This window comes from Hevea brasiliensis, chromosome 11, assembly GCF_030052815.1.
Source record: "Hevea brasiliensis isolate MT/VB/25A 57/8 chromosome 11, ASM3005281v1, whole genome shotgun sequence".
Classification (NCBI taxonomy): domain Eukaryota; kingdom Viridiplantae; phylum Streptophyta; class Magnoliopsida; order Malpighiales; family Euphorbiaceae; genus Hevea; species Hevea brasiliensis.
Genome location: NC_079503.1, coordinates 12,790,039 through 12,807,576, shown reverse-complemented (window position 1 = coordinate 12,807,576; position 17,538 = coordinate 12,790,039). Strand labels below are relative to the sequence as shown.

Here is a 17,538-nt window from a genome sequence, read left to right as displayed (position 1 = left end):
AAAAACATGTAAAATTTACATATTTCACAATTCTATCTTATACAAAATTTTAAAAGTTCATTTAATTCAAGGTATTTTATAATAAAATTCTATAACTTTTGCATACAACGATAATAATAAATTTTAGCATAGTGATATTGTAGATATTTTTAGGACAATGAGATTTTGAATTCAAGTCAAAATCAAATGAATAAAAAGCAAATTATGAAAGAAAGTAGAAATTTCACATAAAGAAAACATTTTGCTATGACCATTGCATGAATCTTGAGGGATTATGGATTTTTTTAGTGCATCCGATGGATATATATCTTCACTAATAATGATTAAGACAAAATTATTGTATAATTTCCCTAGAATCTTGGGGTAAAACAATAATTTATCCAAAAAAAAAAGTAAAAAATCATGAAAAATTATTTCATATATATAATTGTCATATGTATTATGCATCCATAGATTTTAATGATTAATTATAATGTGATTCACATAAAATTCAATGATTTTAATAAAACCGTCAATGTTGTAATCTAAATATTGAAAAAAAAAAACTGAGTAAATCGAGAAGAGACGAAAGTCCGAGTAGAAAAAAAAAAAAGGGAGAATATTCAGTTGACTGTGCAAGCTTTGCCTGATAATAATCTCGTTACTTTTGTGGCTATGAAATAATAATTTTTTACAAGAATTTTGGATATTTGGTTGGTTTGTCTTAGAGCTTCAATGGCAGAAACAATCCTTCAAATAACACAGGGTGGAGAAGAAAGGACATTTGTAACCCTTATTCTACCAATGCCACAGCATGCATGCATGCATGCATGCTTTGAAAAGAAGGAATCTTCTTCGTTACTTCTCAATCACTTTTTTCTTTTTTTTTTTTTTTACCTTTCTTTGAAAACACATTTTGATTTTTTATTGGCGTGTTGCTGGTTGCAGCTTCGTTCCACCTTCGTCTCAAGGTCCTGCACAAAGCATATTAGTTCTTTATTCTTTCCCTGGAAGTTTCTCAGAATAAAAATCATCTCATCACAGCTTTCGGCAAGAAAAATTATATAATAAAATCGATGTATATATAATAATTTTATGATAATTGTTAATCATAGTGGATCCCATCATAATGTATATCGGTTTCACTAAATAAAAATTTCTTAAAAAAATTATTTAAAATTATTATGACATTAAGGAAAAATAGGACATGGTTTTTTATTTGCCCAATCAATTATTAATTTCATAGTTAAATTACTAAATCTAAGTAATTCACAGATCACAAAAGATATTATAATTATACTTATTAATACATTATTTATTATTTAAAATTTTAATTATAAGTTAAAATTTTTAAATTTTAATATAAATGTAATTATTTTTATTTATGATAATATATAAATTATATTGTAATGAGTATAAAATTTTAAACCTGATGAGGCTGACGATTGCAAAATCTGTACTACCCTTGGTGTCCATGGACAATTAATCATTAGTTCCATGGACACATGTTCTAACTATCACACAATATAAAAGAATAGGAGGGACCATCATAAATCCAACTGACTTGGTTGCCTCTAGCCGACGGATAAACCTTCACCTACTAATGTTGAAGGCATTAGGATAAGATAGAAGGACAACAATGATGAGCCAGAAGAATAGCAATTTGGAAAGCATTAGGTGGGAGCTAAAGACCACATTCTAATTGCTTAGCAAAAAGTACGAGTTCTCTATCATATTTCCTTGCCAAAGAACAATCAAGAGAATTAGATCTATGTCCAACGCCTCGGTTTCAAATGGGGCGTAGGTAGAATATTTATTGGGTGAAAAGGTAAAACCAAAGGCCAACTCCTTCAGAGAGGGAAGGCTGGCCTGGGATACAATCTCGAACAGGTATTTAGGGGGAGTCATGAACAAACATAATTGAAATCAGAAAAATGCCCACGTACCTTGAAAGCAATAGAATATTAATGTAAAAAGTGAAAAGCCTACACTTTCAAGATTGCTTATATCGTCATATTCAAGATCGTTTCCAAGTTAACTTGATGCAAAGCTAAAAATCCCATTAAATAGCTTAACGATAAATGCCTCCCACTTTGTACATTAAAGTTTTTCTCATGCTTGAGTTTCAAATGAACTAGATGCCTTTAATGAATGTCTTTCTCTGAAATGGGACTTCCAAAGAGACAATTGATACAATTTGAAATAACAAGATCAGGATTTGATGACTTGTGTACTAGAGTTTGAAATAACACAACACTATAATTGTTGTGCACGGTGCAAACATGTAAACTGCGAAAAAATAAAATAAATATATAAAAAATAATATTTACGTGATTCACCCTTTACACTAGAGTAGGCATGCTATCATCCACTATCCATATAATAATCATCATTACAAGCTCGAATTATACTACTCATAAATCTAACTACACCTAAGAAAATCCTCACTACATAATTACTCAGAGTAAATACATTAGTTAGTCTTCTTTAGACATAACTCAATATATTTATACCACAAAATATGTCTTCAACTACATAGGTAAGAACCCTCTTACCAATAGACAAAAATTCATTCATCTTGAATTCTATGTCATTTCTCTGTCCTACACTAAAGCCTCTTTCCCTTTATGAGACTGCAATGGGAAGGAACCTCTCATCAATGGGCAAAGTCCCTTTTTACAATAAGCAACAACTCCACTCTATGAGCTCAAAGCTACTCTCTTCAATGACGAAGCAACTCTCTATTGGTAAAGCCGAATTAATCTCTCCACGATACTTCTATTTATAGTGTTAGTTCCTCAGTTCTAATCTAATTAAGAATACCACTCAATTTAGGAATAACACTAAAATAGGAGTTCTACTCTATATAGGAAATATTTCTTTATTCTATTGAGGAATATTTCTCCCACTCAAATTAGGAAAAAGTCTCTTCAAATTCCACTAGGATTTGAAGTTATAATTCTAACAATATTTATGTTGACTCAAAATTCATCAATCATTGCATACCTTGAATTATTGGGTGCCTTCAATCATCAAATCTCCATACTTGAGCTTGAACTCTTCAAATAATCAATCTCTTCAATCTTTATCTTGGTTGTAACTTGCTTTTTTTTATATATATAAAAAAAAATCTTTGCGTTATCAATCATGTTGATTTCGCATCAAGAGCTCCACCTCAATTTCAACTCTCCACCATCACCATTTTGCATGTGCGACTTTCTAAACATCGTAGCAGCTCTGCATTCAACCAAACTCACCAAGATCATCTTCGTGCTCTGATACCAATTGTTGTATACCGCGGAAGCGTGTAAACTGTATAGAAATAAATCAAACATATAAAATACCAATATTTAAGTGATTTACCCTTTCTCTATAGGGTTACATTCATGGGCATACCATTATCCACTATCCATATAATAATCATCATTACAAGCTTAAACTATACTATCTATAAACTCAATTACATCTAATAGAACCCTCACTACATAACTGTTCATAATAAGTACATTAGTTAGTATTATATTTACTACTACAACTTCTACACCACAAAGGGTGTTTTCAACTACATGGATAAGAGCCATTTCACTAATAGACAAGAATTCCTTCCTCTTGAATTCTATGTTCTTTCTCCACTTTAGGGTGAAGCCTCTCCATAGGACTACAATGGACAGTAGTCCCTCATTAATGGGCAAAACCTCTCTCTACAATGTGCAACAGCTCCACTCTATGAGCTGAAAGCTATTTTCTTCAATGGGCGAAGCCCTCTCCATTGGCAAAGTTAAACTAATTTCTCCACAATACTTCTATTTATAGTGTTAGTCCCTTAGTCTTAATCTAATTAAAAATCCTACTCAATTTAGTAATAACACTAAAATGGAACTTCTACTCTATATAAAAAATATTCCTCAATTCTATTGAGAAATATTTCTTCCACTCAAATTAGGAGAATATCTCTTTAAATGTCATTAGAATTTTGAGTCATAATTCTAATAATAACAATTGAAATGTGTCAACAACTATCAATAAGACGCCTTAACCTCATGGTCTGAACACTATTGTGTAGGTATTGTAGCCACAAATATAAATGAGTCAAACTATCAAATTAGTTCAAATGACAAGTTGTTAAGCGATAATATAATCATTCAATTATTAGTCTTGTGAAATGAGGGATATCTATCACAACATTATTAGTTATAAATAGCTTAAAGGTAAATTGGAGGGTATCTTTTAGGGCAAACAAAGAAAAAAAATTGTAAAAACTCTTATCTTTCTCCTTCAACCAATTTTTATATTTTCAAATCTTTTATTATTAAGTTCGATGAAATTTGATCATAAAGGCGATTTTAATCTTATTTTCAGAACATACAAAATACATTTTCTTAAAAAAAAAAACCTAAAATATATCTATGTATCTTAATCAAAGTTTTTTTTTTTAATTTATTATCTTCACTGAAATTGTGGTTAAATTGAAAATGGAAGTTTCAATCATATTTCATGAGGAATTACATAATACCTTTATTTTTTTTGGTCAAAGATAATAATTTCATTTCCATAAAGAGGTCAAAGCTAGTGTAAAAAGGAATCTAGCTATGATCCAAGAGATGCATAAATAAGCTCAAACCCAAACATCAGCTAGTTAAACCCAAGTTACAAACCACACACAAAGTTTCAGCTAGCAAAACTAAGCATGCAGAAAAAGGGGTCCTAATAGACTGCCCCAAACCATAACCAAACAACAGACCAAAGACCCAACCCCAAACCCTAAGGTTTCTAGATTTGATTTAAATATGGGCAAGGATCCACTTGTATGAGCTAGGGATATCGCCCTTAACCGTTAAAAGTAATGAGCTATCCCAAGGAAGCAAGGAAAGCTGATGAAAACACACAAGGAACTTGATCAAATGACTAAATGCCTACAGTGGTAGAGCCCTAATAATAGCATCCCTAGAAAAAGGTAAGCCTAACAGAGCCCATAGATAACGATGGCAAGAACATAACACACCACTTGGAGGACGACAAGCTAAGATTAATAGAGGAGAGGAAATAGACAGGCATAAGGCAGAGCTTTTTAACGGAATAAGGTTCAATTTCCTCTCGGTACTTATTGGGGAGGTTCAATTTAGCCCAATTTTAATTTTTAGTTTAATTTAATCTAGAAGTTTTAATTTATGTCCAATTTAGTCCAAATTTGAAGAAGGTGCAACTCACGTGAGTTGCCTTTTTTAATTTTTTAAATATTTTTAAAATTAATTATTTTTTAATGTTAATTGCTTAGTTAATTATTTTTAATCTTAATTAATTAACTATAATTATTTATTTTTATATTTTACTTTTTTAATATAAATTAATAATATGGAAACAAAAAAAAAATATTTTTATATTTTTAATTTTATTTAATTATAATTTTCTAATTTTAAATTAAAAGCATGAAATACAAATATCATATTTTTCATTTAAATAATTAAAATTAATTATAGTAATAATTTTTAATTTTAATTAATTATATGAAAATATAAAGATATTTTTTATATATTTTGAGTTTAATTAATAATATTGAATAATAAAAATAATATTTTTTATTTTTTATTTAAATAATTATATAATATAAAAATAATATTTTAATATTAAAAAATAATTAAATATTAAAAAATAACATATATTAATTAATTTGACTAATTTAAGCATAAATTAAAATTTATGAGTTAAATTGAATCAATAATTAAAAATAAGTTAAATTGAACCTCCCTAAATGGAAGAGGTAAATTAACGTTTATTCTGCTTTTTAACACCTTTAGGTGTCGAGGGATTGGATGCCAAGGCATTGTTAGAAGAGACACCACAGCCAAAAAAAAAGAACTCATCTACCCCAAAGCTTCAATGCAGTAGAGAGACCAAGAGTCGACGCCAAGAAGCTTCCTTTACATGAAGCTAAAGGTTTTGACCAATCAAAGGAGACCCTTAGTAGCCCATGCGATACAAAATACCAAACACAACCACCCAAAGCCAAAGCTCCAGCAAGCATATTAAAAATGCCCTCTTCAAGATAACCACAGATATATTGCAAAAGGGACCAAAAGTACACTTATTTATACACAACCATCCCCATAAAGAAAGCCACCCATTTTCGAGACGGAGGACAAATGGAGCCGTTGGACTAGCAAGAGGCAGAGGCCAAGCCTAGACAACTAAAGATGACCTTGAGAAAAAAGTTTCTCTTTATTACTAGAGAGAGAGACTGAGAAAAGCTTTGTGATTAGTTTATATAAAATGACAATTCAATAATAAATAAAATACATATATAAATGGGATTCCAAATATTATAACTATTAAACAATTTCTTTAAAAAAAAAAAATTTGCCTATATCATATCCTCACGACTTTACTGACTATTGTAAAACTACCCCTATTTCAGTGATATTCATTTGACGCATAAAGAGAATAATATTAAATCCAGTAAAGCCAAATTAAAGAAAGAATCTCACCCATCATCCAGATTCTAGACCATCTCTCCATGTGCAGCCTCAACAAGCCCATCACCGCACCCGTCGGAGAAACAAGCTTCGAAGGTCGAAGGATGCTTGTGTCCAGGCTTGCACGCCTAACGGTACTGGCTCAATTCTTCTTACCCGACCCTTCCCATGGGTCCCACCTCCCCCTCACCCAATACATCTCCCCCACGTGTCCTCCAAAATTTCCTCCTTGCTCCATAGCTATTGCTAACCCGCCAAAATTCGTTTCCTATAAACGCGGGGTCCGAACTATAAGCAAAGCAGCCTCTAAACCTACTTCCGATACCTTCCTTGAAATGGAGCCACACTCTCTCGATGCTCAGAAGCTCCGATTTGACTTCCTTCAAGTCCTCCGTAGCCGGCGATCCGCCGACGGTGAGACAGAAGCCAGAATCCCTACGAATTTCTCCTTTTTTTTTTTTCCCTTTCTTCTTTTAATTTCATGATCTGGAATTTTGTTCTTTGATTTCTAGTTCCGCTATCGGTAGAAAATGGAAAACCGGTGGCGTCTCCGTTGTATCAGGATAATACGCTACCAACGAGCAAGAGTGAGGTTAAGATTCGTCTTGTTCTTCCATTTCTAATATATATATATTTTTAAGAATTTTGAAAATTTTCGGAGCTTTTTCTTTGGCAGGCGATGGAGTCTTGTCCTAAGGTAGATATCAAGAATTTTAAGGAGTTGCTGAAAGAGGAGAATCTTTATTTGATTACTGAGGTGAATTTCAGCTTTTTTTATTTGGAAGCTTTTAATTCTAGTTATTCTGTTGTGATTGTTAGTTAATTAATTGATTAATAGGCAGGAGAGCAAGGGCGTTTGCCTGTGCTAATTCTGAGTATGAAAGGAAGCAAAGAAAGAAGGTCTGCAGTGGTTTTCCTGCACAGCACAAACAAGTGCAAAGAGTGGCTGCGGCCCCTGCTTGAGGTTTCTACTTTTATTGGTTCTCTGGAATTTCTTTTTCGGTGTGTATAGGCCTGGACTTTATGGGATAGACTCTGTTCTTTCTGTTTTTCTTGTTTTAGGCCTATGCCTCGCGAGGATATGTAGCCATTGCAATTGACTCTCGCTACCATGGTGAACGTGCCAGCAATAAAACTACTTATCGGGATGTGAGTAAGAGATGATGCCCAAACTTTTTAGTTTGATCGAGATTAGGTGCGGCTGCTTTAGCTTGATCCCATATGAAAATGGACTTAATTTTAATTAATTTTGCACAGATATGATCGAGATTTATTGTTTTTGTCAAATTTCGAGGCAACAGAATTAGATCTCAGTGAATTGGGGCACAGGAAAAGTAAATGCTTTACAATAATTAGCACATGTGCTGCCTCAGCATGTACATTAAAAAAAAATAGTCCTGCTACTTGGATTCAGTGGAATGAGCTGGTTCAAAGTGATGAATTTTGAAGAAAATGATTTTGACACGCTATTTTTCATTTGAGCATTACTATTTTAATCTGTTTGTGCGATTCAAAATGCAGGCTCTTATATCATCATGGAAAAAGGGTGATACAATGCCATTCATATATGATACGGTAACTTCTCTATCCATTTTTTTGTCTGTGCCATATAGTTAACCTGAACTGTTGCTTTAAGTTGAGAGACCTGATGAGTTGGATTGAAAACTAAACTAGTGGGATTCTTCTAGTTTATTCTTCCAATCAGTTGAGGATATAAAGAAATGAAACTGAAGGTCTTAATGCCTTTAGGTTTAGAAATCATTGAAATAGTTAGGATTCAAATTCTTGGATTATTTTATTTCACAAGCTGGTTACTTAAATTTGTAATTACTGCAGGTCTGGGACTTGATAAAACTGGCAGATTATCTTACACAGAGGGAAGATATAGACCCTACTAGTATAGGAATTACTGGTGAATCGCTGGGAGGTTGGTCAATTGAAATTGAAGAAGATGATTAGTTTATGGTTGTACATGCTGTTCTATTTTATCACATTTGTTTCATTGTAATGCAGGAATGCATGCATGGTTTGCTGCTGCTGTTGACACCAGATATTCGGTGGTGGTCCCTATAATTGGTGTGCAGGTATTTCTGTAAAATGATAAAACCTGGAGAAGATTTGGCCGATACATATTGAATAAGTAGCTGAATTGTGTGTAATGCAATTGTAGGGGTTTCGTTGGGCCATAGACAATGATAAGTGGCAAGGTCGGGTTGACAGTATAAGGCCTTTATTTGAAGGTAAAGTACACAGAAAACTAGATCTGATATAAAAGCAACTAATTGGGATTTCTGCAAAACAACTAGCTTGAATTATGCTCTTGTTATCATATGTTTATTTTAATGATAGCTTTTTGGTCCACTTTGTTTTATTCTGAAGCAGTATTGGTTATGAAACTTGCTAAGCCTTGAAATATTTAATCATATTTGTTTAATCTTTTAAGAAAATTTCAGTAAATAATTAAACAAGAAGAAATTTGATTAAACATACTATTTTTATTTATTGAATATGAGTTCTGTTAATATAAATAGCTTTTTTTTTTTTTTTTTTTTTTCCTCACATGGTTCATGATAAAATTGAGTGCATAACTGCTTGTGGACACTTGCAACTTGACTAGAGTTCCTGCTGTTTTTTCTCCTGACTTGTAGAGCTTTTGTGGTTGCAGAAGCACAAAAAGATTTAGGCAAGAGAGAAATTGATAAAGAAGTGGTGGAAAAGGTCTGCTAAATTTTCACTCCATGCTTTACCTTGTTCACTTTTTTGCTGGTCTTTTCATCAACATATGCTTATCACCGTATGAAGCAAGTTTTCAATTTAGAACTATACACTTTGAAGCAAGCAATGACTTTTTGTTCTGTCATATCCAAATTCCCTACAGCGGTTTCTCTTTTCCAGAACAGGATCATTTCTTACAGCTTTACATTCCTTAACAGGTGTGGGATAGAATTGCACCAGGTCTGGCCTCTAGCTTTGATTCACCATACACAATTCCCGCCATTGCACCACGTCCGCTGCTAATTCTCAACGGTAAATTCTTTTCTTCTCTCCAATAACAAAACAGCACACCTTAATTAGCAATTTTCCTTAAAAGTTCGTTGCAGGCACAATCAAAATACCTGTGAAAGCATTAAAAGTTATTTCTGAATTCATCTAATCTAACCATTGGCATGTGGACAGGGTTGTTTATGGGCAAATTATCTGGGTGTTTTGAAACGATCCTGATTTATGCCACGTCATGCTTTCTTTCTCTTGAAGATTTAATCATCTATGATTCCTTGTGTGGCATTTCCAAATCATTCCTTGTCGTATCCATGTTGATTGATAGGTCCAGTTTTGAATTGATTTTCAGCAGAATTTGTTTGTTGTGTGCAACTTCGCAAGTCTTTTCACTTGCTGCTTAAATACTAATTCTAAATGTTAATTTAGGACTTATTTATCTATTTTGCATTTGGGAATTACAGGTGCAGATGATCCCCGTTGCCCACTTGAAGGTTTACAAATTCCCAAATCGAGAGCAACCAAGGCTTATGGAGAAGCCCATTGTCTGGATAAATTTAAGGTATGAACTTCTTTGTTCTCTCAAAGATGAACTTTTCATACCATATATATGAATAATCAATTGTTGTTGATTATTGTAGCTAATTTGATATTCCAATGCACCCAAAAGAAAGAAACAAATATTAATATCTTTCGACTTTACATGCTACATTTGCTTCCATATCATGCAGCTAATTGCGCAACCTGGAATTGGGCATCAAATGACACCATTAATGGTGAAAGAAGCAAGTGATTGGTTCGACAAGTTCCTCAAGAAATAATGCTGTTCAGTTAAATGGTCTGTTTTATGTTATTTTCTTGTGCAATATCTTATAATAAAACCTAGAAGGAGCTCTTGCTTTAACCTGTCCTAAAGTGTAGTGTTTTCAATTCCTATGTTCAAGTTGGCGGTATTTGTCATTTGCGAATTTAAGATATCTTTGATTAGCATATATCAGTGCAGATATATATCATCAATAACAAAATTTCACCATCTATTTTTCTCGTCAAACAAACGAATGTATTTTATATATATATATATATATATATATATATATATATATATATTTCATGCTACGATTCAAGTTCGAGAACTGACCTATACGCATACCATCTCTTACAGCAAGCACTGGCGTCAGCAGGTGCCGGACATCAAAACAGACGCGCAACGTGCCAATGTGTTACAAGAAGCAAACCAAATAATGCCAACGATCTCAAGAATTGCATTCTATTAGTCACTTATAAAATGTATTTTGAAAAGATCTTTTTTAAAAATTCTTTTACAAAAATTTAAAAAATCATTTTACCATTTTAAAGTTATTATAATTAAAATATTTTAATTTAAATTAAAATTTAAAAGGTCTTTAATAAACATATTTAAAATAAATTTTTTTTCCCCTTACGCTCCCCTTTTTCATTAGAGAAATCAGAATTCACAAATCTTTCCTACCTATAAATATCACAATTTAGGTTAAGAAGTTATGAGGTTGATCTCTTAAGAGTCAGTCTAAATGCTAGTGACCAACCAAACTGATATCTGTGAACTCTCCCTCAACTTTATGGAACTTTGAGGAAAAAGAACAGAAAGAAAGAGCAACAAAACGGAGACATTACCCAACAAGGTTGTTGAATAATTCAATTAGTCAGGTTTAAAGCTAAAGCATACAACAATAGTTTGACTTCAACAACTCAGAAAATTATTTTGGCATTTATCATGATGGCTCAACACTCATCGCAACATGCTCTAATGACCACAGAAATTCACTGCACATATTCACCCTTTCTTTGGTGACGCTGCAAGTCTAGTATACATTCTTGCCATGGATTGATAACCTCTGATATCACCAGAACGTAGAAGATTGCCTGTATAGAAGGAGTGGTCAGTAAGAGGAATCATCATCACCATGTAATCAACTGTTGCACGCATGCAGAACATAAGTATTACTGTTATGACTAAGGAGTAGAGTAGTTAGTGGATAAGTCCAGCAGTAGAATAGGAAGATTCTATAGTAGTCAATTGTAATTACTCTGTTCAGTCATTTGTAACTGTAGAAATCAGTTATAGGATTCAAAGAAATATAAACAGGAACTTACGTAAAGAAAAGACTATCCAAGATCATTAATAATCAAAGATATCTCTCTCTCTCTTTTATCTCTTTTCTCTCTATTTCTGCTCTCTCCTCTTCTCTAATTCTCTCTGAATCTTCTTCCCTTTCTATTTCTTTTCTCAACCCAGTCTACTTCCATCTCCTTCTCTCCCTATTTCTCTGTTTCAGTAAGTTATGCAGGTCGTAACAAGTGGCATTGGAGCAAGGCTTCCAAGTGGGTTTAAGCTAAAAAATGATTCATCCGAGTTGCATCGATGCCAGAATTAGGTTTCTTTCTGCTTTTATCTTTCTTCCTTATTTCCTCTAAAATCTTCTTTCTTGTTCCCTGAAATTTCTTCCCTTTCTTTCCCTTCTGTTTCTTTGCTCTATTTCTTCTTCTTGGCAAAAACCTGTTCTTGAAATCCTTTTCTTCTCCTCCTCCTTCCTTTTTAGTTAATCTCTCTTTCTAGTATATTCTTCCTTTCTTATGACTCCTATCTTCACAATCTTTTGCTGCAATTACTTCTAAATTTCTTCCATTCTCAATTTTCCAATTCTCGGGCTCTGTTATTATTATTATTATTTTGCTGTTCTTTCTTGAAATTCTCAAAATCATTGGTTCTGCCTCAACTTTTCTTCCCATCTCTGTAATTTTTCTTCTCTAACAAACAAAATTTTCTAACACCCTACCCAGCCTTCTACAATATGATCATGGAAGCCTAACCTTGGGAACGGATATCACTTAATAGGATGATGGAAATTATTGACAGAGGATTAAAAAGGCATGAAGAATTGATGGAAGAAAAATTTGAGAAATTTGAAAAGTCATTTCAATAGAAAATGGAAAAATTGGAGGAAGCAATTCAAGTGGCAAAGGATAATGTTGCAGTCTTTAATAATGAGGAACCACTTCTCCAAAAGTAAGAGAAGAACAAGATGCAACTGATGAAACTTCCAATAAGAAAGACAAGTGCAGTAAGATGGAGCAGGAGCAGGATTTTATTTTTGATTTTCTAGTGCAAGAGAAGACTATGAGAAGGAAAAGGATGAAGATGGTGATGATAGGAAACTAAAGTTTATAATGGTGAATGAAGAAGCTAAACGTGAAATTCCTACTATAGAAATTCTTGGGGATGTTCTTGAAAACAAGAAAGAAAAAAGAGTTGCAAAAAGTTTGGGTACTGTAAGCAAGTGACAGAATTTTAGGAGCCATGATGGTTATTGTAATCCTATAAATCTCATGGACGATGAATGGGAAATATCAAGAAGGAAAAGGAAGAAAATTCAGCCATCAAATAGTATTGAAATCTTGAAGGAACAAGCATGGGAAATTTGGAGAAGAGTAAAAAAGAAGAAGAAGAAGAAGAAGAAGAAGAAGATGAAGAAGAAGAAAGAAAAAATTCTGTCCATTAATAATTAATACTATCATTTGCAACTTTTAGCCCAATTCTATGGGACATTTCAACTGATGCACATGATAGAAGTTAACATTTGGTATTTCAAAATTAAAGTGGTTAACCAGCAAGTACAAAATGCTATGTGGGATTCTCACATTCTTTTAGCTGATAGAAGGAAGCACCTGAAATTAATTTCACTTTCCAACATTTTCTTCATTCTTAAGGATTAAAATGATTTCAAGGAATGAGGAATGTGACGATAAGGAGTAGGGCAGTTAGTGGGTTAGTACAGCAGTACAATAGGAAGATTCTATAATAGTAGTTAGTTGTAATCACTCTCCTCAGTCAATTGTAACTGTAGAGAGCAGTTATAGATTTCAAAGAAGTATAAATAGGAACTTACTTTTAAAGAGGAGACTGTGCAAGATAATTAATAATCAAAGATATCTCCCTTCTCTCTTCTTCTCTCTCTTTTCTCTCTATTTCTGCTCTCTCCTCTTCTTTAATTCTCTCTTAATCTTCTTTTCTCAACCCAGTCTACTTCTATCTCTTTCTCTCCCTATTTCTCTATTTCAGTAAGTTGTGCAGGTCTGATATGTAACAGTTACTTATTTAATTAGTCAAAGCTCAAAGAAGAACTCTTAGTTAATGTCTCAATCCCATAGCTCTCCAACAAAATTCATTCTTTACGAACTAGACTCAATGTTCTATTGCAGATTTTGTCTTGTAAATGCAACTGGTACTTCAAATACAAGCATGAGGTAATACCAAGCCTTCACAATCCCACCTCCTTCCTAACTATACCTCTCTGCTGAGCCTGTAACTTTACTTAAGAACCCTAGAAAGCAGCAATACTGGTGATGAGGGAAAAAGGACTAGTACATTTGGAAAGGCAACGAAAAAGACAGATGCTGAGAAAGTACAGCTTCATTGTTTTAGGGCCTTTCATTAACGATTAGTCATCATCTCATTTTCTTTTTATGCCTTTTGTTTCAACATCGCCTTGTTGGATGTACTAATTCTTTGAAAAATATACATATTTTTTTCAATCCTCATACTCACATCATTGTACAACACATGTTCCGAGTTAAGGAATTCTTGCCTTTTCAAAATGAAGATTTAAAAGCGCTTTCCTCTTCGAAATAAATCCCAAATGTTAAAACAGAAGGCATTAAACATGGATAGACTTACCTGAATCACAGTTCAAAGGGCTATCAGGTTCAGGGTGAGCCATCAAAGCAATTATAGCCCTGCAAACAGACTGAAGTGTCCAGGCTGGGCTCCATGCATTCTTCAAGATATCAAGACATATCTCTCCTGTCTGCCAGAGAAATTAATAACTCAGCCAACTTCCTCATTATTATAATAATCTGCAAAAATCTAAAATACCACCTGATAATCTATATTACAAAACAAAAGAGCTAAGCCCAGAGCAGAACCAGGCCAATTTACATATTTATCCAACCTGGTTTCCTAAGCATTAATCGTAAACATTATAGGTAGACAAAGTTTTATAAGGTTCTCTGACAACTGAGAAGATGAGGGAAAAGTGCCAACGGCAATATTCCACTCAGTTAAAATCACTTAAAAGGCTTAATGGTCACTAACTAAATATCCAACGTCTGATGCACAGAGAGAGAGAGAGAGAGAGAGAGAGAGAGAATAAACTACCACTACATAAATTCATACCTTAAAATGCACATTTGGATGAAATATTTTTGTCAAGAACCGCACTTGAGGAGGCTGCAGAGGATACTGCTCTGGAACAGAAAAGGCAAGTTGGAAGACTCCGCCCTCATAAGGAGTCTCTGTTGGTCCCTGTGCACAAAAAGTGACAAATCAATCCATTGGACAACTCAATTACCTCCAAATTTCCTTAAAGATTAAGCCCTACCTTGATAAGTGCAGTCCACTTAAAGATGTTGGAATCGTCACAAACTAATTGAATATCAGGATCAACTGCTTTCTCACGCTGCACCTCTTTGTATTCCTTGAACAGCCTTGCCCTTGATGCCTATGCAATGTGCAGAGGTTATAGGTACGGCTCAGTTTTCTCAAACCCATCAAACCTCAAAATGCAAGCTGCATAATGTCAATTATCCAATAGAAAAACCTCTCTCTCTCTCTCTCTCTCTCTCTCTCTCTCTCATACACACACAAATACACAAATAATTAAAAGATCCAAGAAAAAATTAAGCTAACCTGCATGCTAGTCCCTTCTTGGTAACCCAATAGACTTCAGAAAGCCTATAAATCCAACGGTGACCAAATAACTGCAAGAATGGAGGATTAAGTTAACAAGTCGTGCGTAAAAAAAGATTATAAATAATTATAAATCCGTAATTCAACGTATTTCCTAATCTCAGAATCATCAAGCAATTACACATATTTCATAATCAAACATACAGAAAAAATTGACCCTCTAGTTGTTTTTTCAAAAAAAAAAAAAAGAAATTAACAGAAGACTCCATGAAATGCATAAGAAAATTCAAGCAAAACTGTGATATACGAGCACTTCATCAAGGAAAACCCACCGGCAGCATAAAATCAATCAACCCTGATTGAAAATTAAGAAAGAGAGAAAATTTGCAAACCCCAGAACAGGTAAGTGATCCAAAAATTTCTCATCATTTTCCCTTATATTTTCTTGGCATCCTACAGATTTATGGCAATTTTTCTAGGCAGATCGAAATAAAGTAATTAAGATGATTATGGTAACTATGAGAATGGAATTGGAAGCTCACCTGATAAGCTATCTCAGATGCGATGGAGGTTACAGGGGACTTCGATGATCTGATTGATTGTTGAGAAGGAATGGGCTCAAGTAGTGCTGGGGACGGGCCGGTTTCCGTAAAATGTTTTACTTAAAAAAGGGTTTGGACCGGACTGAACCGTTCCTTTTTTTTTTTTTTCAAAGATATGAATTTCATTGAAAAATCAAAAAGCCATATAGGCAAATACGTATTGTTATTGGGCTATTCTGTTACAAAAGAAAGAAGAATATTTCAACATTTTTGTTGCTAAACCATGTGCAAATTGGTTACTCGATCTTTTAACATGCGAAAAGGAAACCAAGCTGAATTGGTTAGTTAACTCATGAATATCTTGAATAATACTTTGAATCTGGATAGGAGCCAAATGATTGTTGGCTGCCTGAATGACTATTAACGAATCCCCTTCCATAATCACATAATCAAAATTCTAACTAATAGCAAAGAGCATAGCCTCTCGATATGCTTATCCCTCTAAAACCAAAGGTCACTTATGGAATGAAACACCTTACAATACCAATCTATAGGTTTGCTCTCCCAATTTCGGGCTATAACTGCAATAACACCTCTCTTTTTGTTACTATCAACTACTGCATCAAAGTTCAGCTTAATACAATACCTTGGTAGAGGAGACCAAAACAAAGAGGCTTTAGTAGGCAAAAAGGAAATTTGCCTACGAAGAGGTTCCACATTGATAAATACTTCAAAGTGTAGAATGGCTAAGGTTACTATTTTCGCTAAATATTGTCTAGATTTTCTAAAGATAAAAGCATTTCTTCTTTTCCAGATGTGCCACATAACAAAAATTGCAATTTGAATTAAATTCTACCTATCACTTTCCCTCATGAGGGGCTGTAATAATTCTAGCCAACAGTTTTTGATATCCAAACCTTGAATAAGGGACGATTGAAATCGAAGGGGAAAATCAATCCAAATAGTTGCTACATGGGGGCAAAAGGAAAAATAGTTGTTTAACATCCTCAATATCACCACAGAAATTGAAATTTGGATCCAAGTGAGGAATCCTTATGTGCACCATTTGGTTTGTGGGTAGTTTCAATTTCAACAAAGTCTAGAGAAAGACTTTTAATTTCGAAGGTAGATGGATCTTCCAAACATTCTTCCAAAAAGCATTCAAAGTAGCTTGGGAACTCAACCCTGCATCATCATTAGAAGATAAGAGTTTGGATCTTAAAATATCTCAGGCTACATAATAGCAAGACTTCACCGAGTATGATCCATGTCTATCATAGTACCAAATGAGTTTATCTTCTTATCGAAATAAGCTCAAAGGGATGGAGAGGATGCATTTCACCTCCTCCTCTTTAAAGTTCTCTAAGCACTTGATGATTCCAAACATTTGTATGTTGGTTTATAAGTTGAGAAACCCAGATTATACTCAGATCATGGTCTTACTTAGCACGAGGAGCCCAGATTATACTTGGATCATGGTCTTACTTAACATGAGGAGGATTTAGAAAAGAGTGAGGAATCCAATAACCCATTTTACATAAAACGGAATCCCCCTTGCCCACATGCCATCTAGTACCTTTCAATAAAGCTTGCCTCCCCCATAAAATACTTTGCCATCGCCATGATGGATGACTTCCCAAACTAGCATTCAATAAGTTCGAATATGGAAAATACTTACCTTTGAGAATTTTAGATATAAGAGCCTCCGGATGTGTGAGAATTCTCCATCCCTATTTTGCTAGTAAGGCCATATTAAAACATTCTGGATCTTTGAAACCCAGGCCACCCTTCACTTTTGGATCACATACCTTAGACCATGCAATCC

General features: G+C 33.7%; 2 protein-coding genes across 3 annotated transcripts; one reads left to right on the top strand and one right to left on the bottom strand.

The window, feature by feature from the left end:
- The first annotated feature begins 6,399 nt into the window (after positions 1-6,399).
- Positions 6,400-10,483, top strand: LOC110648196 (uncharacterized). The gene is made up of 13 exons (XM_021802345.2): positions 6,400-6,863; positions 6,962-7,041; positions 7,126-7,206; positions 7,288-7,413; positions 7,512-7,598; positions 7,971-8,024; positions 8,286-8,376; positions 8,463-8,533; positions 8,620-8,689; positions 9,115-9,167; positions 9,383-9,476; positions 9,911-10,008; positions 10,178-10,483. Exons 1-13 carry the CDS (start codon positions 6,491-6,493, stop codon positions 10,265-10,267), a joined length of 1,368 nt encoding a protein of 455 aa, XP_021658037.2. The 5' UTR covers positions 6,400-6,490; the 3' UTR covers positions 10,268-10,483.
- A 612-nt stretch (positions 10,484-11,095) lies between these two features.
- Positions 11,096-15,868, bottom strand: LOC110648197 (protein PEROXIN-4). Of its 2 annotated transcripts, none has more exons than XM_021802346.2 (6): positions 15,714-15,868; positions 15,172-15,242; positions 14,864-14,983; positions 14,659-14,787; positions 14,161-14,290; positions 11,096-11,348 (listed from the first exon to the last, which is right to left on the bottom strand). In XM_021802346.2, the coding sequence occupies exons 2-6, from the start codon at positions 15,175-15,177 to the stop codon at positions 11,260-11,262; spliced, it is 474 nt and encodes a 157-aa protein (XP_021658038.1). In that variant the 5' UTR covers positions 15,178-15,242; positions 15,714-15,868; the 3' UTR covers positions 11,096-11,259. The 2 variants fall into 2 exon arrangements, with proteins under 2 accessions (XP_021658038.1, XP_021658039.1); XM_021802347.2 differs by lacking the exon at positions 15,714-15,868 and adding an exon at positions 15,504-15,597.
- Positions 15,869-17,538: the final 1,670 nt, after the last annotated feature.

Coding starts and splice junctions, on each gene's coding strand:
- LOC110648197 (XM_021802346.2), bottom strand. Junction 14,788..14,863: donor AGTGGACTGCACTTATCAAG/GTAGGGCTTAAT, acceptor TTTTGTGCACAG/GGACCAACAGAGACTCCTTA. Junction 14,291..14,658: donor ATCCAAATGTGCATTTTAAG/GTATGAATTTAT, acceptor TTTCTCTGGCAG/ACAGGAGAGATATGTCTTGA.
- LOC110648196 (XM_021802345.2), top strand. CDS start 6,491: ATGTGCAGCCTCAACAAGCCCATCACCGCACCCGTCGGAGAAACAAGC. Junction 6,864..6,961: donor TAGCCGGCGATCCGCCGACG/GTGAGACAGAAG, acceptor TTTGATTTCTAG/TTCCGCTATCGGTAGAAAAT. Junction 7,207..7,287: donor ATCTTTATTTGATTACTGAG/GTGAATTTCAGC, acceptor ATTGATTAATAG/GCAGGAGAGCAAGGGCGTTT.